This window comes from Diadema antillarum, unplaced genomic scaffold (genome assembly GCF_040938485.1).
Source record: "Diadema antillarum isolate AM-2024a unplaced genomic scaffold, OU_Dant_1.0 scf00000014, whole genome shotgun sequence".
NCBI lineage: Eukaryota > Metazoa > Echinodermata > Echinoidea > Diadematoida > Diadematidae > Diadema > Diadema antillarum.
This window is the reverse complement of record NW_027270903.1, coordinates 1,265,562-1,291,503: the sequence shown is the minus strand read 5'-3', so window position 1 is coordinate 1,291,503 and position 25,942 is coordinate 1,265,562. Positions and strand designations below refer to the sequence as shown.

Sequence of the window (25,942 nt, the reverse complement as noted above, 5' to 3'; positions counted from 1 at the left end):
ATGAAATACGTAGGGACAAGAACTGATAAGTTCGGTAAATTCTCTTTCGAAGAGGCGATATTTACGCCGGGCTATCTGCCGGACGGTGGCTTGCTCATCCCCGAAGAAGTCCCGCAAGTCTCGCGGAGCACGCTGCTAGAATGGTCCAAGCTTTCGTATCCCGAATTGTGCAAAAGGATCTTCCCTTTGTTTGTGGGCGAGGATGAGGTACCATTGGCAGACTTGGAGGGTAATGGAACATAATCTAGATCTATACTGTTATTGTCTGCTTTTTCTCATGTTGTTGATTGGACAGAATGGAGTTGATCCCCATTTTCGTTGGGTTTCAACGATGATGATGATGATGATGATGCCGATGATGATGATGATGATATTAATACAGTGGCGGATCCAGAGGGGGGGTGCACCGGGCACGTGCCCCCTCTTTATTTTTTGTTAAAACAAAAGAAATAAAAAGGAAAAAGTGAAATGAAACCTGGAAGTAGCACCAGAATTATTCCTTGTGCCCGCCCCTTTACCATGTTTACAGAATTCCCTGCACACTAACCCATTTTTTCTGCCTGTTCGACCTGTCTCTGTCGGACCAGTAAATGCCCCATTTTACCATTTTTTACTGGTCCGAACAGAACATTTACCGGTCAACAACGACAACCTAAAAAAACATTAAATGACTTGCAAACTTATTTTCTTGTTTTTTTTTATGGACGTACCCCCCCCCCCCATGTACATTTTACAGATTAATATTTTTTTTAACTTGCATTATTTATTGCACAAGAAATAAAAAAAAAATAGAATGTTTGTATGTGAATTACAGTGTAAAATGATTATGAACAAAATTAGATTGTATCAAATGCGTTTGTGACTTTTTCTAAACATCGGCGCACGAACTTGCTGCGTAAGCTGCTCTTGGTGCTCAGTTGGATTGCGATGATTAAATGAATTATTTTAGCTGTGATATTTTCTGATGCACGGGCTACAAGGGGTTCTTTATTTTTCTCCCGATAATCTCTTCGCATTTGTGCATGCGTTCTTGAAAGGTACACGACATGTAGGGCCGAATTCGCAATCCTTTTTGCGCCCATTTCTACCTCAAATATTAGCGGGATTGTGACGATTTCATGAATTACTTCGGCTGTAATATTTTATGATGCACGCGCCAAAAGGGGTTGAAAATGTGTCCTTTATGTTTTCCCGATAAACTCTTTGAATTTCGTAAGTGCGTTCTTAAAAGATGTACCACACGGCCGAATTCATGATACTTTTTGCGCCTATTTCTACCTTTATTATCAGCGGGATTGTGACGATTTTATGAATTACTACGGCTGTAATCTTTTATAATGCACGCGCCAAAAGGGGTTGCAAATGTGTCCTTTATTTTTTCCCGATAAACTCTTTGAATTTCGTAAGTGCGTTCTTAAAAGATGTTCCACACGGCCGAATTCATTGATATTTTTTGCGCCCATTTCTACCTCAAATATCAGCGGAACTGTGGCGATTTCATGAATTATTTCGGATGTAATCTTTTGTGATGCACGCACCATGCAGCTATACGAATGGTTGAAAATGCGTTCTTTATTTTTCTCCCCATAATCTCTTCGCATTCCGTACATGCGTTCATACGACACGGCCGAATTCACGATCCTTTTTGCGCCTATATATTTCTACCTCAAATATCAGCGGGGTTGCGATGATTTCATGAATTACTTCGGCTGTAATCTTTTATGATACACGCGCAAAAAGGGGTTGAAAATGTGTCCTTTATTTTTTCCCGATAAACTCTTCGCATTTCGTAAATGCGTTCTTAAAAGATATACGACACTGGCGGCCAAAAATCATGATTCTTTTTGAGCCTATTGTTTCCTCAAACTTCAACGGGATTGCGATGATTTTATGAATTATTATTTGGCTGTAATCTTTATGATGCACGCGCCAAAAGGGGTTGAAAATGTGTCCTGTATTTTTCTCCCAAGAATCTCTTCGCATTTTGTATACATGCGTTCTTAAAAGTAGGCCTATACGACACGGCCGAATTCACGATTCTTTTAGCGCCTATTTCTACATCAAATATCTGCGGGATTGCGATATTTCAGTAATTATTTCGGCTGTAATCTTTTGTGATACACGCACCAGAAGGGTTGAAAATGCGTTCTTTATTCTTCTCCCTATAAATCTCTTCGCATGTGTGCTTGCGTTTTCAAAATTATACACTGCATGCAGGGCCGAATTCGATATACTTTTTGCGCCTATTATTGTTTACTCAAATTTCGACGGGATTGCGATAATTTCATGAATTACTATTCGGCTTTAATCTACTCACATGATGCAAGTGCCAAAAGGGGTTGAAAATGTGTCCTTTATTTTTCTCCCGCTAATCTCTTCCCATTTCGTACATGCGTTCTTAAAAGGTATACGACACGGCCGAATTCACGATCCTTTTTGCACCTATTTCTACCTCAAATATCAGCGGGATTGTGGCGATTTCATGAATTACTTCGGATGTAATCTTTTGTAATGCACGCACCAGAAGAGTGAATATGTTTTTTTTTTTCTCCCAATAATCTCGTCGCATTTGTGCATGCGTTTTTGATAACCAACACGGCATGCAGGACTGGATTCAAGATCCATTTTGCGCCTATTATTTCCTCAAATTTCAACGGGATTGCGTTGATTTCATGAATTGTTATTCGGCTGTAATCTTTTGTGATGCACGCACCATGATTGTGTCCTTTATTTTTTTTCTCCTCTATAATCTCTTCGCATTTCGTACATGAGCTTTTGAAAGGTGTACGACGCGGACTAATTCATGATCCTTTTTGGGACGATTTCTACCTCAAATAATATGTAAGCAGGACTGTGATGATTTCATGATTTTTTTTTCTCCCTAGTGTTAGGGGAACGTGGGGCAGGATGGGCCACATTTTCACTAAATGTGCTTTATTTCAAATACTACGTCACAAACTACCACATGAAACAGGATTTCCAAAGATTGTGTAAGGCAATACAATCACACGTAATATCATCTTAATTGCCTTCTTTTATTTTACGTAATAGCCATCTCAAAATAGCCAAATCTGTCCCATCCTGCCCCACATAGTCTACGTGGGGCACGATGGGACAAACAGTGAAGACGCATATTTTCGTGTTCCACTTGAAACGGTCGCTCTTTCTTTTGTAATTCCGGACCATTCTGAAACTGAAAAAAGAATGAAACATATATATCAACCACATCAAATATGATGGGGCAAGATGGGACACCCGCCCATCCTGCCCCGAGGTGGATGTCCCATCCTGCCCCATGCACACACACACTTAACGTACACTAAAATACTAAGCTCTACACAATACATGCAATGACATACAGTCTGCCTACATTTTGTGAAATAAACTTGATGTATATACTATAAAAACCAGACGATATCAACGTTCTACCTTTCTTCATATTATGTCAGGGATACTATACATTTCTTGATTTCTTAACTGCAGAAATTCTGCCGTCATCAATATCATTTTTTTTTTTTTTTTTGCGTTTGTCCACCAAAGCTCAAGAGAATCTCAGCTTCACAGAGCGTAAAGATGGCTTCCTGACAGCGTGCTTTTTATCAGTGCAGATTATAGTGCCCTCTGATGCTTACTTAGATAGTTATCGCATGATTGTCCCATCCTGCCCCGGTGTCCCATCGCCCCACCTTGCCCTATCTCTTCACATTTTGTGCATGTGTTCTTAAAAAGTACACGGAAGGGCCGATTACGTGATCCTTTTTCTCTTCATTATGATAGTCAAGGCGCTAATTCCTGTAAGAGGCTTAATTAAGGAGTTCGTTCAACCCACCCCGCAGAAAAGGTTTGACCAGACAAGGTGGTAGATGGGACCTCTATGAACATCCCCAGGTAGTATGTGGTTCCAAATTGTGGTGTCAGTAGAATTTTACTGGCCACTTTTCATCATGATTTGTTGGAACAAACGTAAAAGAGTCTGCGCACGCCAAGACTATTACACGCACCACTAGCACTGCTACAGGCGCCAGTGCCAGTGCTGCGTGTAGTAGTCTTAGCGCGCATATACTTTTTCTTCGATAAACAAGGGTTTTGCCTGCAAACTAACTTTTCACGCCAAGCTGGGTTCGGTGTAGTGTAGTTTCTAGCCGTTTTTATTTCGTCTTTATTTCAAGAGTTCAAGCAAGCCGAGTGAGAGCGCATACCCGGTGATTGTGACGACCGAATCGCAATCACTGGGTGTGTGCTCTCACTCCACTTAGCGCAATATATACAGCGGGCTTCTGCATAATACACAAGCTGCAACTCAGAGAAATAAAGACGAAAAAACGGCTAGAAATTAAAACTAGGGTCGGTAAACGCTTGTCGCTATTTGGGGCACTGAAAACGACAAACTCACACAGTTTTTGCATTTATTTCATGAAGAATTCATCAAAACTGCATAAAACTATATATGTATATGTTGCTAGAGATGTCATCCATACAGTGGGATTCATTGTAAGTTATAATATTGTGCATGGTAACCATGGTAACCGGATGCCTAAAGGTGACTGGTAACCCCCAAAATGCCTCCTGCTGCTGCAAACATTGGTTTTTTTTATCTTATAGATGCAATAAAAAAAACACACAATTTTTTATTGATGTTCGTTAAAAAAGTTTTCCCTGTTGCCATGGCAACCAGTATTATCCAATCAGAATTTAGTTGTCAATAACTCGAAAACTAAAGCCCATAATTTCAAAAAGCTCAATAAGCATGTCCTTCCTTCTGCATAAAGTGTACATCAGGTATATGTGAAGAATATTTTGAAGCATTCTCAAGTTACAGCAAAATTTGTAAGCAAAGGCATAATAAACGGCCATTGAAAGAAAGATATCATTTTCGAATAGTAAAATGCATGAAAAAGTTGCATCCGTCGTACTTTCAACACAAATCTTACTTCAAAGCATAGGCAAATGTATATAGTTTTTAATAATGTATGGACACAAATTTCCCTTAAAAATAAGAAGAATACAGAAAGCAAAGCCAATATTCTATAGTAGCTCTTTCGAGTATTTACAGAGCGATGGTTATTCAAAATAATCCTGGAAAAGAGAAGAGGAAAGCAATTAGTTGTTTATGTTCTTAAAGGAAGTTTATTCAAGAATACCGATAAATTCCTTTCTAAAGAAGGAATATACACCTGCGCTGGATTTTCCATCAAAGAATTAATCGTACTTTTGTGTTCGTTAACTATTGTTAAGTATATATATATATATATATATATATATATATATATATATTGTTACGGTCAAGTTCACGCAAATGAATGCAAGGCGGTCACAGTGAATTGAAATGAACAAATCTTCCGGAGCTTTATTAGGAATTTACTTAACAATCAGTTTCCAACCGGAATAATGATAATTGTTCAGAACATTACAGTGAAATTAACCATAACAATTCAATGTTAGAAGGGATCGTTTCAACGAAAGATAATTTAAGACAGATTATGTGATACCTGGCCAGGGTTTTACCCTAACAGAACCAACGTCGGGGCCCAACTCATCTGCGACGTAACGGGGAGGCGACGCAAGACGCTATTACGTCGAGAGCGCGTCGATGTACGGGGACGTCGTCGAACCGGCGGGCGACGCTATCTCGGTACAGCTTGCCGCTCTGCGACTACGCCGGGCAGAAGGGCGTTGGCCGCCAGGTGCGCGTTGCCACTCACACAGTCTCGACGCCCTGGATCGACCTCGGCGTGGCTCCCACTAGTTGCCGTGTAGCAATCACATGAATCACAGGTGGGCGTTGGCTCCAGACCGCCAGGTGGTTCGCCTGGCCAAGTCAACGAAAACCTATCGACGCCGTCGTCGTCGAAGGAAAACGGGCTAGAAGCAGGTTGACTTCTCCTGGATTACCCTGCTGTTTAGCACTTTAACTCAGTCCGCAGGATACTTGTCTCAGGGAGAGCAATTTCTCCCAAGACCATGGACGGGACGTTGAGAAAGTTATAACGGTCCTCTCTAACCGGAGTCTGATTGTCGACTGACACGACCAATGTATTTTTAACATGAACATTATTACATACATGGAAAATTCCGTCAGGCACGCCCAGCTTAATATATTCATAACATTAAACTCAACCTGGGCGAAGTGTGTAAGGCTGCGGTTCAAAACGAATGACTCAAAAGGAGATTACATAACTGGTGGTGTTTATAAACATTCGCGATCGTGCACGTGTGATCGCATACACATGATCATAAAACATGAAGACCACATTGTTAAGTGATTACATGGGCAAATTCGTAACACCCCCACCCCTAAGAGAGAAAATATTGCTCTGAAGTAATATTTTCGTTGCTATAAAATAATATTTTCGTTATATCAAAACACGTTACAAATTTCAACTTCATCATCGTGCATAATTTGTAACAAATGACAAACATCGGCTATTTCTGAACTTCTTAGGGTATCCACTCACTATATAAGGCAACTACTCACAGAATGGCTCAAATACACAGAGAATACACATTATTTAACCAGTTCAGATTATGATAACACGGGAACATTATCGCATGTGTTTCACAACATCATCTCTTCGCTTTGCTATAAGTTTGGCATTCTGTCTGTATTGTGACAGACCTGTGGCTGTATTATAATCTTCTTTCATGTTTGCACATAATGTTTTCATACAATTACCGGTAACAGTTTGGGGAGTAGTTACTGTAAACGTTTCCTGTTAAAGGGAAACACCATAATATTTCAAAAGGAGCCATTTTATTTCTCCTTTACAAAATACTTTTGTTGGTATCGTGTCCTTCCACAAAAACAAACAAACAAACATTTGCACATTGTTTATCCATTCTTTGAAATTCATTTCAATCCTTCCAGCTTGAAATGCAACACATTTCTCATGGTTTCAATTATATCTTCCTCTTTTTCACTCACAAAAAAAAAAAAAAAAAAAATGGCGGGAAGGAAACTAGCCATGCGTCCAAAACTTGAGACGTTTACACAAAAAAATGAACATTCCCACCCTACTTCGAGCTTTAACGGGAAACTACACTCCTGCTTGAGTTTTCCTAATGCCAACGTGACCTCCCATGGGAATTTCCTGAGCAACTCTCAGTATCTCCCTACGATAGTACACTGGCAACACTATTCGCTATACCACTGACCAGCTTACACTGGCCGGTCTATCAGGGGGGCCGCCCCTTCCTCATCAACACACCGGATCTCCTGTGGAAGCACTCCGGCATACTAGCAGCTTCAATCTCAGTAACAGTAGTAAGAAGCAAACGCTCAAGTGTTGGATCTTTTTGCTGCGCTGCAATCAGGGAGGAACGACGACACTTGTCATCACTAGACTGAGCAGAAACATCATCGAAGTTAGCACAAAACGTGTCTGCCAACCGAACAGGGTCATCTACAGACCCAAAATCATCTGCCTCGTCTTGCTTCGCCTGACCTGACTGTGACCTTGTCACCACACAAACAGGAAATACATCCGGGAATTCTTCAAGCAACTTTTCAGTTTCATGGTCAACTACCGGATCACTTGACACAATTGGTGAGACTGAGACCTTTCTCCCAGCCAAATCGTTCCCCATCAACAAATCAGCCCCATCCATGGGTAGACCGGGAACCACACCAACCATAACAACTCCAGTGACTAAGTCACTCTTCAAGTGAATCCTATACAAAGGTACAGAAACGTAGGTTCCATCAATACCCTGTATCAGTGCACTAGCACAAGATGAACCATCAGCAGGCAATTTATTCACATCACCTACAAGGAGAGACTGTGCTGCTCCAGTGTCCCGCAGGATTCTCACCGACTGCACTGCACCGTCATCAGACTGCCAAGAAACCACACCCTTTGACATGAAGCCATGGTAACACTCAGACATGTTATCTACACTTCCAGGGTTAATATTTCTATACACTATTTCAAGACGGTCATGCACAAAAATAGCAGCACAAGTTCTTTCTCCTAAAACTGCAAGTACGGGTTTGGCACCCTGCTTTTTACTATCCCGTTGTAGCTTCCAACATTTTGTCTTAACCTTAACCTTCTTGGAACAATAGTGACATGCCACCTCTTTCAATTCAGCCTTTCTCAACTGTTTAATCTTTGGCAGAAAAACATCACCATCCAAAAAATCCTGCACTGAAAATTCCCTAGATATGGCACAGTATACACAATACTTAACACATCAATAAAAACTTGACTGCAAACTTTGCAACAGCAGAACAACAGGAGCACAAAAACAAGCTTATTTAGACCTAATTTGAACAATGTAATATACTGTATAAGGCTTGCGAAATTCGGTTCCCGGACAAGCCCCCACTTTGTTACGGTCAAGTTCACGCAAATGAATGCAAGGCGGTCACAGTGAATTGAAATGAACAAATCTTCCGGAGCTTTATTAGGAATTTACTTAACAATCAGTTTCCAACCGGAATAATGATAATTGTTCAGAACATTACAGTGAAATTAACCATAACAATTCAATGTTAGAAGGGATCGTTTCAACGAAAGATAATTTAAGACAGATTATGTGATACCTGGCCAGGGTTTTACCCTAACAGAACCAACGTCGGGGCCCAACTCATCTGCGACGTAACGGGGAGGCGACGCAAGACGCTATTACGTCGAGAGCGCGTCGATGTACGGGGACGTCGTCGAACCGGCGGGCGACGCTATCTCGGTACAGCTTGCCGCTCTGCGACTACGCCGGGCAGAAGGGCGTTGGCCGCCAGGTGCGCGTTGCCACTCACACAGTCTCGACGCCCTGGATCGACCTCGGCGTGGCTCCCACTAGTTGCCGTGTAGCAATCCCATGAATCACAGGTGGGCGTTGGCTCCAGACCGCCAGGTGGTTCGCCTGGCCAAGTCAACGAAAACCTATCGACGCCGTCGTCGTCGAAGGAAAACGGGCTAGAAGCAGGTTGACTTCTCCTGGATTACCCTGCTGTTTAGCACTTTAACTCAGTCCGCAGGATACTTGTCTCAGGGAGAGCAATTTCTCCCAAGACCATGGACGGGACGTTGAGAAAGTTATAACGGTCCTCTCTAACCGGAGTCTGATTGTCGACTGACACGACCAATGTATTTTTAACATGAACATTATTACATACATGGAAAATTCCGTCAGGCACGCCCAGCTTAATATATTCATAACATTAAACTCAACCTGGGCGAAGTGTGTAAGGCTGCGGTTCAAAACGAATGACTCAAAAGGAGATTACATAACTGGTGGTGTTTATAAACATTCGCGATCGTGCACGTGTGATCGCATACACATGATCATAAAACATGAAGACCACATTGTTAAGTGATTACATGGGCAAATTCGTAACAATATATATAGAATAAAATGAAATATCATGATATGTAAATTTTATTCAAAACGTGCAGTAATGAATTAATGCTGAGGAGAGAATGAGGGAAAAATCTTGGGCGTCTTTTCCCTTTTTATCCAGACTAATTTTACAGTGTAGAGCTCATCTACAGTGAGTGATGTGCACGAAAGGCAAAAGAAACAAACCTGTCTAAATTCCAGATATTTTTGGGAGTTACCAATCACCTGTAGGCATCCGGTTACCATGGTAACCATGCACAATATTATACCTTACAATGTATCTCATTGTATTGCTGACATCTCTAGCAACATGCACATATATAGTTTTAAGGCGTTTCGATGAATCCTTCGTGAAATAAATGCAAAAACTGTGATAATTTTGTCATTTTCAGTACCCCAATAGCGACAAGCTTTAACGACCCTAGTCTTAATTTCTAGCTGTTTTTATTTCACCTTTATTTCTCTGAGTTACAGCTTGTGTATTGTGCAGAAGCCCGCTGTATTGCGCTAAGCCGAGTGAGGGTGCATGCTCAATGATTACCACAAAAAACGGTTCGGGCGTCACAATCGCTGGGTATCCACTCTCACTTGGCTTGCTTCAACTCGGAGAAATAAAGACGAAATAAAAACGTCTGGAAACTACACTACACCGACCCCAGCTTAGCGTGAAAAGTTAGTTTGCAGGCAAAAACCGATGTTTGTCGCGGAAAAAGTCTTTGTACGCTAAGACTATAACACGCACCACTGGCATTGGCGCCTGTAGCAGTACTAGTGGTACGTGTAGTAGTCTTAGTGTGCGCAGACGCTTCCTCGAAGAATATGGTCATGTCGCAACTAAAATGGCCTGTAAAATTTCATTGATACCACAATTTGATATCACATACTACCTAGGGGTGTTCCAGAGGGTCCAACCGACCACCCCAGGCAGTCAAACCTTTTCTGCGGGGTGGGTTGAACAAAGTCATTTTTTCTGGGTCGCTGCGCCTGGACTAACGAGACCATTCTGAACGAATGAAAATATTCATTTGTGAAATGACTGTGTAAAATGAAAATGAACGTAATCAGATCCATTTACTGTAACGCTGATCATGAATATCGAATATGCTTTTACTTTTTCCAAAAATCGGCACAAGTATTAGTAAATTAGTTCTAACATGTCAAGCCGGGATCGGATCGATCTTGCGTTAAAAAAAAAATCATGAGTAATATGACCCAGTGCGGGCGCTTCTATCAATGCTTCTTGTCTCGCATGTCCCAGAGTTCTGTGGGCATGACCGCCGATCGCAAGCAAACGAACAAACAAAACGGGAATCGGGGAATTACATGCATTTCAACAGTTACATTGTATGGTAGGGGTACCACCTATCGGCAGGGTACCTTGGCATCGGCATCCCGCGTATCATGGCTGTTTGCGCGTAGAACGGGATTAAGTGTCATTAGCTATAAAAACAATAAAAACGAAGAAACGAAAATCAAACTCAAAATCAAAACTAACAAACCAAACTAAACACGTTTCAATTACACATCCGCTCGGTAACGACGCATGGCTGTGAAATTTACGTGTATTACCTATGGAGGGGAAGGGGTGCCGATCGCTAGGTACCCTTTTAAGCTGCGCGAAGAAAACGGATTGCATGCACTAAAATTGCGCTATTTTAAAACGGAGATTCATAATCAACGAGACGGTCACGACATTCAAAACTGCAGTATTTATGGCATATTTGAGGTAAGAATTAGGCGAATTTGTTTTATATTTGTAGAATAAACGAGCTACAGATCCTTAGGGTGACGATAGGTGGTACCCCCAATGCTACATGCTTTGCATGTATTGCATGCATGGCATGGCAGCGCGTGAGCAGCGCTGGCACGCGAGCGCGAATAGCTGGTCGACTGCTAGTGCTCAAAACTATTATGTTTACTGTACAAATTGCACCGGTAGACATAAACGAAAACTTGCGTAAAACTTGTTGAACAGTGTGATATCTTGCATTCCAGGCGCGCCGGAAGCAGTTTTGGATGGGGGGCAAATATTGGAGGGGGCTCACGATAGACCATACATTGTTACACATACACACACATACACACACACACACACACACACACACACACATATATATATATATATATATATATATATGTACACAATGGCGTACCGTGGGTCGAGACATGGGGGGGGGGGGGGCGGGCACCTTGTGGAAAAGTAATTTTGAGGGTGTGTATGCTTGTACGTGTGTGCGTGCGCTGTCAGTCTGCAAACTTAATGGGACTACAATACATAACGGAATGTAATATATTCCACAGCGCAGTCATTGAGCAACAATGTAAGTTTTCCTTACATGGATTATGGAATGACGGTGTGAAACGACAAGCACTGTCAGCAATATCAGGAGAATTGCATAACAATAAAATGCGAGCAAGCGGAGCGAGCGAGCTTGAAAATTTTGACATTTATACAACTGCCAAGTAGACCTTGATTCACAGATTGAGTGACGGCTGACAACTGTATATACACGTATATATTTTGTATACTATTTGTAAATATGTTCTATATCGTTATAGTATTATATTATGTTTATGTTATGTACGTTTAAGCCGTTATATGCCCCCACGGGGCCAAAAGGTGTTCTCAATAAAGTTCAAAGTTCAAAGTTCAAACTGCCGTTTGTAGCTATATATTTCGCATTGGAAATTAAGGGGGGCGCACCGGGCGCAACTGCTGGCAATTACTGGCAGCAACGTTAGGAGAATGGCATAACGATTAAATGCGAGCGAGCAAAGCAAGCGAGCTTGAAAATTTTGATATTTTACAGTCCCCAAACTGCCGTTTGTAGCTATATTTTTTTTTCGCTTTGGAAATTAAGGGGGAGGGGCGGCCCAGGCGCAACTGCTGGCAATTACTGGCAGTAACATTCTCTTTTACAATGGCATAACGATTAAATGCGAGCGAGCTTGAAAATTTTGACATTCCTATTTTTACAGTATAGAAACTGCCGTTTGTAGCTATACTTTTTTTTCGCTTTGGAAATTAAGGGGGGGGGACGCACTGGGGCGCAACTGCTGGCAATTACTGGCAGCAACATCAGGAGAATGGCATAGCGATTGAATGCGAGCGAGCGGAGCGAGCGAGCTTGAAAATTTTGACATTTTACAGTCCAAAAACTGCCGTTTGTAGCTATATTTTTTCGCTTTGGAAATTAAGAAGGGGGGGTGGCGGTGCGGGAGGGGGTTAAAACTATTTTCCGGGAGCGTTACCTACGTCAGGTGTCACGTTAGTAACAACTATACTATAGCGGTGGAAGAGGGACGTATGGAAGATTTTTTCTTTTCTCAAAAGGGGGGGGGGGCACACGTATAAAAATTACAAAACAAAGAAGAATTTTTAAACAGTTGCTTCAAAAGGAGAGTTGGCATGGGCCAGTTGTGCCCGCCTCTAAATCCGCCAGTGCTTAAAGCTAACATTTTTATATTTACACGATTTTCCATAGCCAAAGGCCTCTAAAAACTGCAACGGTTACCGTTGAATGCGGTTGAGATAATCTGTTCACACGCAACGAAAAATGAATGTCTAAACATTTATGAGAGTTAGAATTACTAGTCTTAGCTAATACATTTCCCTATTTGTATTCTATTTATATATATATATATTTATTTTATTTTGTTTATTTTTATCTATTTATTTTATCTTATTTTTTTTTTTTTTGGGGGGGGGGGCAAAAATGCGTTTTGCCCCCCCACTTCCGGCGCCTATGTTGCATTCTGTTTCTCCCTGATCGGGGCTGCTCTTTTTCTTTCTACTGACCCCGCCAATGCTTTTTTTTTTTTTTTACTGGTCATGTCGGACCGGTAACTTGTGGATTTCCTGAAAAGTTACCGGTCCGACAGTGACTTTTACCGGTCTTTGACCGTCGGACCGGCGCCAGTGTGCAGCCCTGTGTATACCCTGTCCATGGCCATGTACATGAATTTGTTGATATTCAAGTTAGTTGTAAATGCCCAGCATGCCAGTTCAAGTGAGTGGATGTTGTATATTGTTGGTTTGGTTCCCAATGTCATAAAGTAAAATCTAACGTCCAAAGGATGTGTTTAGAGGGGTGCTGGCATGCAAAAAAAGAATAAGTCAGGAGCAGACTTGGGACATTTTTCTGTAACGATATCATTTCAACAACAACAACAAAAACAACTACAACAGCAACAACAACATTGCAGCAATAACAACAAAACAAAAACTTCTGCTATCTCTTCCCAGTAGAATGAGCACACAGTCTTGGAACAATGACAAGAAGAGCCAGGTGTAGTGCTAAGTTCTCCAATCCGATGGACAGAGCATGACACATAACTTGAAAAAGTGGAAATTTTTGTGGTATTGAAATTTTCGCCCATTTTGTGCAACCAAAGACAAGGGTGAAAATAACAGCACGCGAATAATTGTGCTTGACATATGTTCCAGTAGGTGATGTCTTGATTCCGCGGAATTAAAAACATGCAAAACTCTTCTTTACCAGGCCGAGCACGAAATATTAGTCATGCAAAGATACCACTTTTACAGTATTGTGGGGAAGGGGAAGGGGGTAGTGCACACGGTTGGTAGGATCAAGGTCAATTCCCCCCCCCCTTTGGGAAGAATCTTTGGTCACTCATAATTCAGTTTTCTTGCATTTGTGTGAACCCAAGCTCCCCCCCCCCCCACTTAAAGGCATGATTTACCTTTGCAGAAGAAACAAAAACCCAGCAATAATGCTTTGAAATAGTTCTAGGATATGAGTTATAGGGAAAGAAATAACCACTGTGAAAATTTGAATCCGTATAATCGATGTTAGGTATTGTTGAATACATAAAATGTGAACAATAGTTGTAATAAAAATGTTTCCTGACTAAACCGTCTACAGTCATGGTTTGATGAGAAAAATACTGAAAAAATCTCCTTATATTTTAGACTTGATTGCAAAAAAAATTATATGGTACACGTAGGATGTTTTGTGATACAACAGACCTATACATATGCATCAAATGGTATATCTTGAACATTTTTTAAATCACTGCTCACAAAGGTAAACGAGACCTTTAATGAGGCCCCTGATATTATCAGCCACCGTACATTTCATTACAGATATTGTGGATCGAGCCGTGGACAAGCTGAAGATCCCGGAGGTCCTCCGCGTGGCGAAACTCTCCAACAATCTCAACATCATGGAGCTCTTCCACACCAAAACGCTCTCCTTCAAGGACCTGTCCATGGTGTCACTGGCCCAGTTCATGCAGTACTTCTTGGCAAAGAGAAAGAAGAATATCATCCTCATTGTTGGTGAATATTAATGTTCACATTTTGAGTTACTTTGTCATACTTATTTTAGTTGTTATTGTAAACATTCAGTACGCTGATTATCATCGTCATTATGTTCAATAATTTGACTATTGATTAATTGGATACATACCGGTACTGTATTATTATTATTATTATTGTCATTTTTAGTGTTATTATTATTATTATTATTATTATTATTATTATTATTATTATTATTATTATTTATTAGTGTTGTCATTGTTGTTGCTGTTGTTGTTGTTGTTGTTATTGTTGTTGTTATCATATTATTATCATCATCATCATCATCATCATATATTTGACCAGGTAAAGACCATAGGATACATATCCTTATTATATGATAGTCAAACAATAGGACATACAGTGAAAACGAAATGCACATGGCAGTAGTAAAAATACTGTATATGAACAAAAAAATGTAGGACCTACTAGTATAAATTATGTGTTAGTTTTGGCTGCCAGGGTAGTCCACATCCTGGACTGTATTCGTAGTGTGCCCGCGTACGTGCGTTGATGGTGTGTGTTTGTGTACACTGTATTACACAAAATCACCCCTCCTGAATGATTTTTTTCGGGAGTACCAATCGGTGGAGTGTCGCAATCAGCGGTTGGGCGCGTTGTGTGGGTGCATGCATGTGTATGCGTGTGTTAGTGTGGGGAATCGTCCAGTATCTGGACTAACTCAGGTGTGGCAATGCACCTCAGTCCAGCAGAAAGGCCATGGTAACACAATAGGCATGAGGGGACGAGGTAGTCTCTATTCATTGACAGTTGAAAAATGTATAAAATAAAGATATTCACAAAAGGAGGTATTAACCCATTCCTCTGAGAGCCTTCAATGCCCCCGACAAGATTCCCCCCCCCCTTTTTTTTTTGCCTGTTGACAGACTCTTTTGTTATACCGGTACACAATATGAGGCTCCTTAATGGGGTCAGTGAACACTTAAATCTACTGAGTTCAGCCTTGATTGCTATAGATACATCTTCCTACAAGTTTTATAGCCAAACAAGTGCAAACTACATCAGAAAAAAAAAGTAAATGATACTGAGATATAGCAGTCTCATACAGAAAGAGAACAGATGCTCATATAGGAGAAACTAATCTTGCTATCAAAGCCATATTACTTGGCAGTATAACACAAATAGATATGAATTCAGGCCATGCAGGTACGCTTGTCTTTATTTTGGGAACCTGGTATACCAGGTTCCCATAAGGAACGGATTAAGAGGCGTTGTGTGAAAATAAAATATGAGACAAAATTAATACTATAGGATGCCTCTTATGGAAGATGGGAGGTAGAAATGCAGTTTTTTTTTCTTGATAATTTTTTTACACACTCCTATGGGAACTGCTTTTTCTTTCCTACTTATGAGCCAATTAAATCATCCCTATTTTTTAGTAAGAGAGATTGGGAGTTCTTCATGAGGTCAAATGGTACCAAGTCGTCTCCTCTAGAACTTCTATCTGCTGGTTCGGACTGTGTTAGGACGGGTACCTGGAGATTCAGTGCCCTGTAGAATCATTTCACCGATCACTTTTATCTTATTTCCTTTTCTTTTGCCACATCACATCTAGTTTGGTCCTTCCCTTCCCCCCCCCCCACTTCACTAATTCTGTTGCTATTCTTTCACACCTTTTTATAACCATCATCACTGTTTTGTTCCTGATAATGTTTGATATATGTTGCCTCCCCATCCAGCTTTATCCTTCGCAGGTTGCCCACCCTTGAGCTTAGGGATCATCACTGGTTGAACAAAACTATTCCTTTGTGTTTGCTCACTTTCAGATAGTGCATGTCATGTTGTTACTGTCTATATTTCAGTTTTTATGTTTGTCAAGTTGCCCCTGCCAAAGACTCTGCTAGGATAGGAAGCTCAGGCTCTATTTCACTCATTTTTTCTCCACTGCTTTGCTTTTATTGGATATAAGCAATTTTCAGCGCACCATTTTATTTTTCTTCATAGAATTGTATGTAAAGAATGAGCAGAGAGAGAGAGGAATCACTACCACTGAATTCTTCATGTTGACTTGAAATCACAAATTATCTTGTAGTTGCATAATACACTTGTTAATCTAAATGAAGAACATGTTGAATACTGCTACCAGGTTGAGTAATACACACACACACACACACACATACACTTACACCATACACTCTCTGAAACAATTGAAGACAGTGATTAATTTTGTTTTCAGAGGTCCAATAAACCAGCTTCAAGATTATAAAGCAACAATGTCTGATAATCTCTCATATACTATTGATGTTCCTGAATGTAATTCTCAAACTAGATGATCAAAATATCATTCTGCAACCACGGAGCTACTACCTAGCTCTATGCTGCAACAATGCAATCAAATGATCCTTTACGTGATGCCGTGTACTCTGTCTTTGTTGAAATCATTACATTTTGGGAGTGTCTCATACTTTATAAGTCTAAATTAGAATGCCCTTTTACAATATTTTATTTTGGTTTTGTTGACTATACATTTCAATATCTATTTTGTGTGTTATGTTAGATGTAGAAGTAGAAGTAGGCACCTATATCTGGTCCTGTGACTGAGACTAAATTAGAATATTCCCATAACATTATGTCTCTATTTTTGCAGGAACATCGGATGATACTGGTAGTGCAGCCATAGAAGCTGTGAGAGGTCTCGACCACATAGACCTGGTCCTTCTTGTTCCCGAGTGTGCGAGGCTCCAGAAGCTCTCCATGTTCACCGCCATTGACAAGAACATCCATGTTTTCTCAGGTGAAGAGCAAAGACGAGTGGACGTCATCATCACAGCCATTTTTTCTTGCGTCATTTTATGTAAAATAATGAATGATTATTAGTAAATAATTTGAATGACTATTATCTAAAAGGGATTGGGCTCTTTCTTGCAGCCATTTGTAAGCTCCTTATTTTTGATCAAATTTCAACTAGAAATACGTTTTGTAGCACAGTGATGAAATTACTAGCTTATAGAAACGATACTGATAGACTTGGCCTAATGGAAATAATACATTTCTAGATATTTTTCGAAAAGTTTGTGGAATGCCTGCAGCACCTTTATTATATTTTGCTCTATAATTTAATGAAATTGTAGACTTGCTGAGCTGTACATTATTATGACTGTGAGTCTTGTGTTATAACATGCTTTCCTGGCAAGATGGCCACATTACTGGGATATCTCTACTCTACAAAGCAAGTGCTCATGCAAAAATCTGTCAACTCTAATCAAACTTTAGTTGATGGGACATGCGACGACAACGACGTGGTTATCAAGCTCGTGTGCACTGATGTTTCGTTCAGGGACCGACATAACCTGGGAACGCTGAACTCCATCAACTGGGGTCGGGTCATGGGTCATATCAGCCACTTCTTCTTTGGGTATTTCAATGTTTGCCCATCATGTGACAGAGAGGTCGAAGTTGTGATTCCGACAGGAGGTGGGGGAAACATGACAGGTAAGTGGAAATTTACGGAATTCATTGTAAGAGATCTTAGAGTGTTCATGGTTGTCATTCTGTTGGCAATAGCTGCTGTATATATAAGCTGTTATTTTCACGAGGGTTTAATTTTCGCGTATTTTGTGAATCACTGTTGGATCGCGCATTTAAAGGGGGTGTACAGTCTGGTCGAGGTGAAGATTTAGCTTTAACGTTTTGTGAGATATTCAGAAACCACTCTATGAGATGTCAAAGAGCGTGCAGTTCTAAGGAGTATCAAAAGTTTATTCAATGAAAATCGGTTTTGAAATGGCTGAGATATCCAAAAACAAGGTGAAACAAAGAGATACTAATAAAGTTGGGGCATGTCGCCTTTTATTACTAGCACTTTTTTGGATATCTCAGCCATTTGAAAACCAATTTTCATCAAATGAATGTTGAATCCTTCTTAAAATTACATGCTCTTTCATATTTCATAAGAGGCTTTTCATTATCTCACTTAGGAATGTTCAAAACATGAATCCCTACCTCAACCAGTACTGTACAGTCCCTTTAACAACATGCAAAAATATTGTTGTGAGCTAGGCTACTAGTAAATGTATGTAGAGCCTCACTTTCAATTGGCGAAAACAAAATCTCGCGGAAATGTCCTGTGACATGCTCATTCGTGAAAATATCTGTACACGAAAAAAAAAACAGCTTATACAGTATACTGTGTATCTTATGTATGAGAGGTACAAATAGGTTTTATGAAACCTATTTATTTCCTCTCACATTAGCAGTTACATAACTGTAATCTATCATGTCCAAGAGAATTGTGTAACTTGATATTTTGCTTGCTAGTGAGCTTGTCAATTTTTACCCTGCTCTTTTATGTTTGTACATGTATTTTTCTTGAAGTGCCATGAGCACTGAAAGGTGTACCTGTACCTGTGTTTGCTGTATAGGTAGCCACTATTATTATAATATTGTGCAAGGCACTTTATCCCCACTGAATAAAGTGCATAATGAGCTTGAAATGAACTTGATATACTATCCAGGATATCACAAAATATGCATTTTCTGTTAACAGATAATGTGCAATCGGTGAACCATTTAGCTTTGTCTGTGCACGAATATAACTTGTGCTATTGTTCAAGTTCTGATGCTTGGCATTTCATGGACCAAATCTAAGTGCTCACAACCTGTATGTCTCATTTGCATGTACTTTAATCCTTTAGCTGCTAGCATTGCTAAGCATATGGGTCTGCCTCTGAAGATTGTGTGTGCCGTCAACAGCAATGACATCGTGCACAGAACGCTGAACAACAATGACTACTCCATGGGCAAGGTCGTCCAGACTCTCTCACCTGCCATTGACATCCAGGTAAAGTTCATTAACCCACACACAGCCACCTCTCAATTTTGCCATTGACATTACAAGTATATGCAAAGAACTTGCCAGTAAAAATGACAGGGTGAAAGTTGTCCTTGTACTTCCACATTGATGCCATCATGTTTCATTCCTGTCCGTCTATCCAGCTTTTTATGCCTCCGCCACGAAGTGGTGCCGGAGGCATTATGTTTTCGGGTTGTCCGTCCGTTCGTACGTACGTCCGTCCGCTTTCGTTTACGCGATAACTTGAGTAATATTTACTGGAATTTTACCAAACTTGGTCCAAGTATGAAGTATGATGGGGCAATTACTTTATTAGATTTTGGTTGAATTCGGTTAAAGGTCAAAGGTCAAGGTCAAATCATGACATTGTATCCGTTTACGCGATAACTCAAGACTGGATGGAGCAAATTCCACCAAACTTTGTTGGAGGATGATGTATGATAGGATGATTACTTGATTAGTTTTTCAGTGAAATTGGACAGAGGTCAAAGGTCAAAGATCAAGGTCAAATCCTAAAATTTATCTGTTTACGTGATAACTCAAAACTGGATGAAGCAGCTTTCACCAAACTTGGTCCAAGGATGATGTATGATGGGACAATTAGTTGAGTAGATTTTAGTGACATTGGCAAGAGGTCAAAGGTCAAGGTCAAATGCTACAAATGTTGCAATTTCCCCCGTATCTATGCAATGCCCAAAGGTATTTTCTTGACTAAACTTGGTGTGGACATGTACTACTGCGTAAAGATTCTCCAGAGAGAGTTTCATGTCATAAGGTCAAAGGTCAAAAGGTCAAAGTAGTTAGGTGAAAATGTTGCAATATCACTTTTCTCGCAAATGGTTCAATGTATCTTCGTGAAACTTGGTACATACGCATGTACTGTCTGGCAGGGATTATCTAGGGAATTTAGGGGTCGTGGGTCAATAGTCAGGGGTCAAAGGTCAAGGTCAACTCCTCAAAATTTTACTATTTCCCTCATAGTATATGCAATGCTTGCATTATTAGTTTCAAAACTTAATACATGCATTACCTAATGGAGATTCTCCGGGAAATTTCGAGCCAGAAGGTCAAAGGTCAAAGATTAAGGGTCAAAGGCAAGGTTTCAATATCCCCCCCCCCCAAAAAAAAAAGAAATTATTTTGTACCATCATCACACTCTTTCTTCATACCTTGGAAATTACTCCATACATAAACTTCCCCAAAATTCCCCAAATATGTGTACCTGCACTCTTAGAAAATTATAGCAAACCCAGTTCAAGACATTTCTGACAAACCTGTCATTTCAATATTTTGCCAGTTTTGTGAAACTGTCATGGATTACACATTGTGAAGACATTGTACTATATGCCTATTGGGAGAATCATGCATTATGGCGGAGGCAGTCAGTCGCCATAGCGACATTTCTAGTTTTTTTTTTGTTGTTTTTTTTTATCAATGTGAAATTTCAGTTGGTGTCATGCCCTTTTTCATCAGAGTTGTGCTATGCTAAATGGATGAAGTATGACAGGGCAAATTAGTGGTTGAAAAAAAGAAAGGAGAAACAAGTCAGCAATCGTTAGCATCAAAGTTCAAGGTCAAATGTGAAATTTGCATTTTTGTGGGGCAGTTACATGTATATTTATACACATACATGAGTCCATCAGCCTAATACACTATGTTCTGGAAATAGCCTACCCATTGTCCATTATGTCTAGGATTATGTAATCTACCTATTAGTGCGTATGGTTCTGTGTAATATGTAGGATAATTACCCCTTTAAAAAGAGTTTCTTATCAACAACTCGTCCGTAATTGCAACTACACAACATAAATTGCCATTGACGATCAAAGTCCACTGTCCATTTCCATTCAGTGTATAGACTGGACTAGATTACAACTTGTTATGTAATGACACACATTAATGTCAGTGTGCCACTTCAATACACATCAGAGATAACTCAATAGACAGCAGCCGAATTCCATGCTGAATTCTGAAATCCCCATAGACTTTAGTACACGGGCTACCAGGTTCTTGTATGGAATGGGTTGATATGATTACTGTTAAAGCTGAAAATTTTGCCAGCATGATACTTCACAAGGAGCCAAGATTCGCAAAAGTAAAATGCACGCGAAAGTTTTTGTCTACACAATGCATTGAATGCCAGTTTGATCATACACCATAGGCCTACAAGACTGTACTACTACACATGCTAGTAGGGTGCAATCACTTTTTTAAGACGTTTGTTTAGTAGAGCACATTCGGTTCTGTTGTGTGTTTTTTATTCAGCAGTGTGTGTTCAACAAATAGCTGTATTAGTTTGTTTGTTTGTTTGTTTGTTTGGTTTATTTCTGCATTTTCTTTCTCCGAATACAATTGCAAATGAAAACAAAATGATACAGATACATACAAATCAATACAAAAAAAAAATCATTTGCGTAACAACTTTCAGTCTGAAGTGGCATAATTATGAATCAAAATAACATATTAAGGCTTACGCTGTATCTAATAACAAAGGAGAAATCAATACAGGGGACCGTCATCATAAGCAGAGCTTGACGTGGATGAGGCCCTATCTGAATATGTGATACCAATGTAATACAACACCAATTATATATGTACACTGTACTCATAAAACTCTTAATCTTAATACACAAAACAGTATATTTAGTATATGTAGTACAGATAGTATACTGAAATACTCTTAAATTTTTTCATGGTCTGCAATTCGCACGAGTTTCATACCATGAATGTTTCTGGGGGGCAATTCATGAAGCGTTTTGGTTGGATATTTTTCTGACAAACTGTTACAAGCTACTGAAATCATTGCATCTGATTCTATGGCTGAGAGCAAATTTGTCTGACAACTTTGTCGGACAAAATGCTTCATGAAATGCCCCCCCCCCCCCCGTTTTACAGTATTCTAGCAGTCTAGCAGGTTAGAATACCAAAAGACAGTATTAAAGATGATATTATTCATGAACTACCCAAGCTCCCATCAAATAAATAAAGGGTGTTCGCGCAATGGCTTGAATGAGGCTTTTATTTTGACTCTCCTCTCCACCCGTTGGAACTTTGTTTATGAATGCAGAACACTACACATCAATCACATGATGCATTAGAAAGATTCCATGTGATTCGTTTCACCAGGGAGGTTCCTCCCTGGTTTCACTGCTTGTCCCAGATTTCTGTGTGCAGTAGCCATTCAATAGTGAATCATATGTCCGTACATGTTGGCTCCGTTAGTGACACAATGCAGCTAGATATGGGAGATGATTCCCTTGACAGAATCGTATCTGAAATATGAGCTTTGAAATATTATTCCAGAGCAGTCATTAATTATCTTTGTTTACTCAAATCTCCCTATTTTTGGAGTTTTTGCTTTTTTCACAGTTCCTGTTGTATTTAAGAGTGCAGCTAGATTCTCACAGGATTTTTTTTTCCCGTGACTTAAATGCAACATGATGGAAATTTAAAAAGATATTTTCTGACAGAAACATTTGAGCAGTTTAAGTTCAGGGATTCATTCATACATACATACATACATTCATTCATTCATTCATTCATTCATTCATTCATTCATTCATTCATTCATTCATTAGGGATTCATTCATACATACATTCATTCATTCATTCATTCATTCATTCCTTCATCTTTATTGATCTATGATTGGACATAGAGATTTTTTTTTTCCAGTGACACCTGTACAGCAATCATGACAATACACACTTTCAGGAAGTTGTTTTCAATTGTGTATTAATTTGTTTGTTTTTTGCATTAACAAGTGGCTTCTTTATGTCCACGTCATATTGTTTGTGCTGAATTTCAACCCATTTCTGATCTCAACTGTGTGTGAGATCACTGATTTGTCATCTGTAGAGAGTGTGGTGTAAGAGTGAAGCTATATCTAAAAAGAGCTGAACTTCTTCCATTCCACTGAATCTAATGTATTTCCCAAATTTCAGTGTTCAAGATTAAAGTTTGAATCTATGTATGGCAGCAAGCCAGCATTACAGAAAAATTTGCTCGTGAGAATTTATCAGATGTTAAACCCTATGAGATTTATTTTTAGTATTATTGCAGTCCAATCCTAACATCAAATAAAAATATATTTGTTTTGCCCACATCGTGTTGCAGTAGCTGTGCCAGCATTTTCATTTTGCACTTTGCAGCTACCATACAACTGGGAGAGAATATTGTGGCTGTATTCAGGCGGAGATGTGAACCACGTCAATGATGTCATGAAGAGGTTTGAAGATGAAGGACACTCATCTATAGACACCAAGCTCTGGAAAAAGGTAGGCATGGTCTTTGCGGGGCAATGCATAATTGGCTTCTCTTTTCTTAACTTTTAACCTACATGAAACAAAACATTCCCATTTAGAAACAAAAACACAATAATATTATCAATGGTTTCATAACAGATTTCATATGATGATATATTTGACAGGATTAGGTATGAGAACACCAAAGGCTGTTCTCAGTCAACTGATCTAAATCTTTCTGAAATGTAAGGGTTGAAACATCCCCATTTAGAAATGAAAACACAATTATCAATTGTTTCATGATAGATTTGATACAATGATATTTTTGGTTTCATTTATTCAATTCAATTCATTTTATTTTCATACTTCTCATTTATGAACATTACAACAGAAACCAGACAAGTTCTTTTACCTTGTGAACAATGTGCAGAAAACAAACAATATACATGGTGATAACACAGTAATTACATGTAATGATAACTGGTCAAAATCGAAAAAATTTATTATGAGTTCACCTAAGACTTCTGTAAGTCAACTGGTCTAAATCTTTCTAAAATATAGAGGTTTCTCAATTGCCCTGGACCCTACCTTGATAAATGTAATACAATTACAGTCAGCTCTCCTAGAGGGTCAGTGCTAGCTTGTTAGGTATGATGGCTTTAGCATTTAAGGTGATTCTGTATTCAGTGTGCGACATAAATATTGTGCCCAGTTCACAATAAAAGTCCTTTTGAGTGGTAGTTGTGAAGGAAATAGGAATGCTAAACAGTTCATTCATTTCTGAATAAAAGTATGCATATCTGTTGCGTATTTGAGAATAAATTGTTTGTAAGGATCAGCGTTTCAGAAGTATATGGCTGCTGCTATTGTGAAAGCATGCTGGTGCATAAATATTATAGGATTTGGATCACAAAGGTTTCCTTGCAGACTAGGTGTTGGAATAAAAAAAGTATGGTGGGGTGTTTTTGAAATATATATCTCTGATGAATGCAAGAGAATATTAAGTAGAGGGATGAAGGTTGAGGTTTGAATTTTCTTCAGTTTGTCTCCCTCTGACAAATGAAATTTGTAAGATTGCAACTGCTGATCTGTAATTTAACAAACCTGTCGGAAAAAGATGTCTATATCTCTCATGTTGTAATGAGCTGATATTGTGGATCATGGACATCAGTTCACGCTCTGTGTGCCTAGAGTGCCAGTTTGCACCGAAAACCACATAGCATTGTACACACTCTCAAAAGTCCCCGGCCCAGAAAGGGTTAAGCAGAAGAGGCTGCACGACATAATTTACACACTTTCTCTGTATGTGATTTCCTCTCCTAAGATAAGAGAGACGATGAGTTCGTATGCAGTGGATGACTCCGTGGTCCTGTCCACCATGCAGCGATGCTGGAAAGAGGACGCCTACTCGCTCTGTCCGCACTCAGCTGTCGCTGTTTCTTACTACTTCAACAGGTACAAATTTCAATACTATAGTTTTCAAAGTTCATTCATGTATGATTGCTAGAAGCATTAGAAATATAATGTTTAGACTCGTTTTGCAGTTTCATTTTCGTAGAGTATTTGTATCAATGTAATTCTTATACAAGTGACTTAAATCGAAGACATCCCTTTCTAGTGTGTCTCTTTATGTACATTACAAGAAAATGCAACTTATGCACTTCTTTGCTTTCACCCTGTTAACTCATTAACTTAATTCAATTAACTGCTCAATGAAATGAAGACAAATAATGCTGTCTTTGTGAAAGATAGATGAGGATGGAAACAAAAATCACGACACAAGAAAGCACATATACACTGTACTTTACACTGTCATTTGCTATCTTTGTAGTAGTGCACTTGTATTGTAGAATCAATCTGTACTGGTGCTGGGAACTTTGAAATATTAAAGTATTTTCCTCTTTGATGCAAATGTATATGCTATTTTTTCTCTTCTCTTTTTCTGAAACACTAGACTTTCCAACCCCAGAGCAGACCTTCCACCCATCTCGCTTTGTGTGGCAACGGCCTCTCCTGCAAAGTTTCCCGAAGCAATGGGGGCGGCACACCTAGCGACAGTGCCATCAGAGGAGGTAGACCGGTGGCTTTCGCTCCCAACCAGAGTCTCCAGGATGGACAAGGGTGAGGACTTGCACAAGGTCCTCAGAGATCGAGTCATCGCCATAACAACGGCAAGGGAGGCGGGCAACTGTGGCGACCTGTATGAGGGAGGTGTTATCCCTTTATGA

The 25,942-nt window shown here is 39.7% G+C and overlaps 1 protein-coding gene across 1 annotated transcript; it reads left to right on the top strand.

Moving 5' to 3' along the window:
• LOC139722675 (threonine synthase-like 2) lies at nt 1–25,942 on the top strand. The gene is made up of 8 exons (XM_071633972.1): nt 1–229; nt 14,447–14,641; nt 17,268–17,414; nt 17,894–18,112; nt 19,315–19,460; nt 23,622–23,747; nt 25,039–25,169; nt 25,669–25,942. Exons 1-8 carry the CDS (start codon nt 1–3, stop codon nt 25,940–25,942), a joined length of 1,467 nt encoding a protein of 488 aa, XP_071490073.1.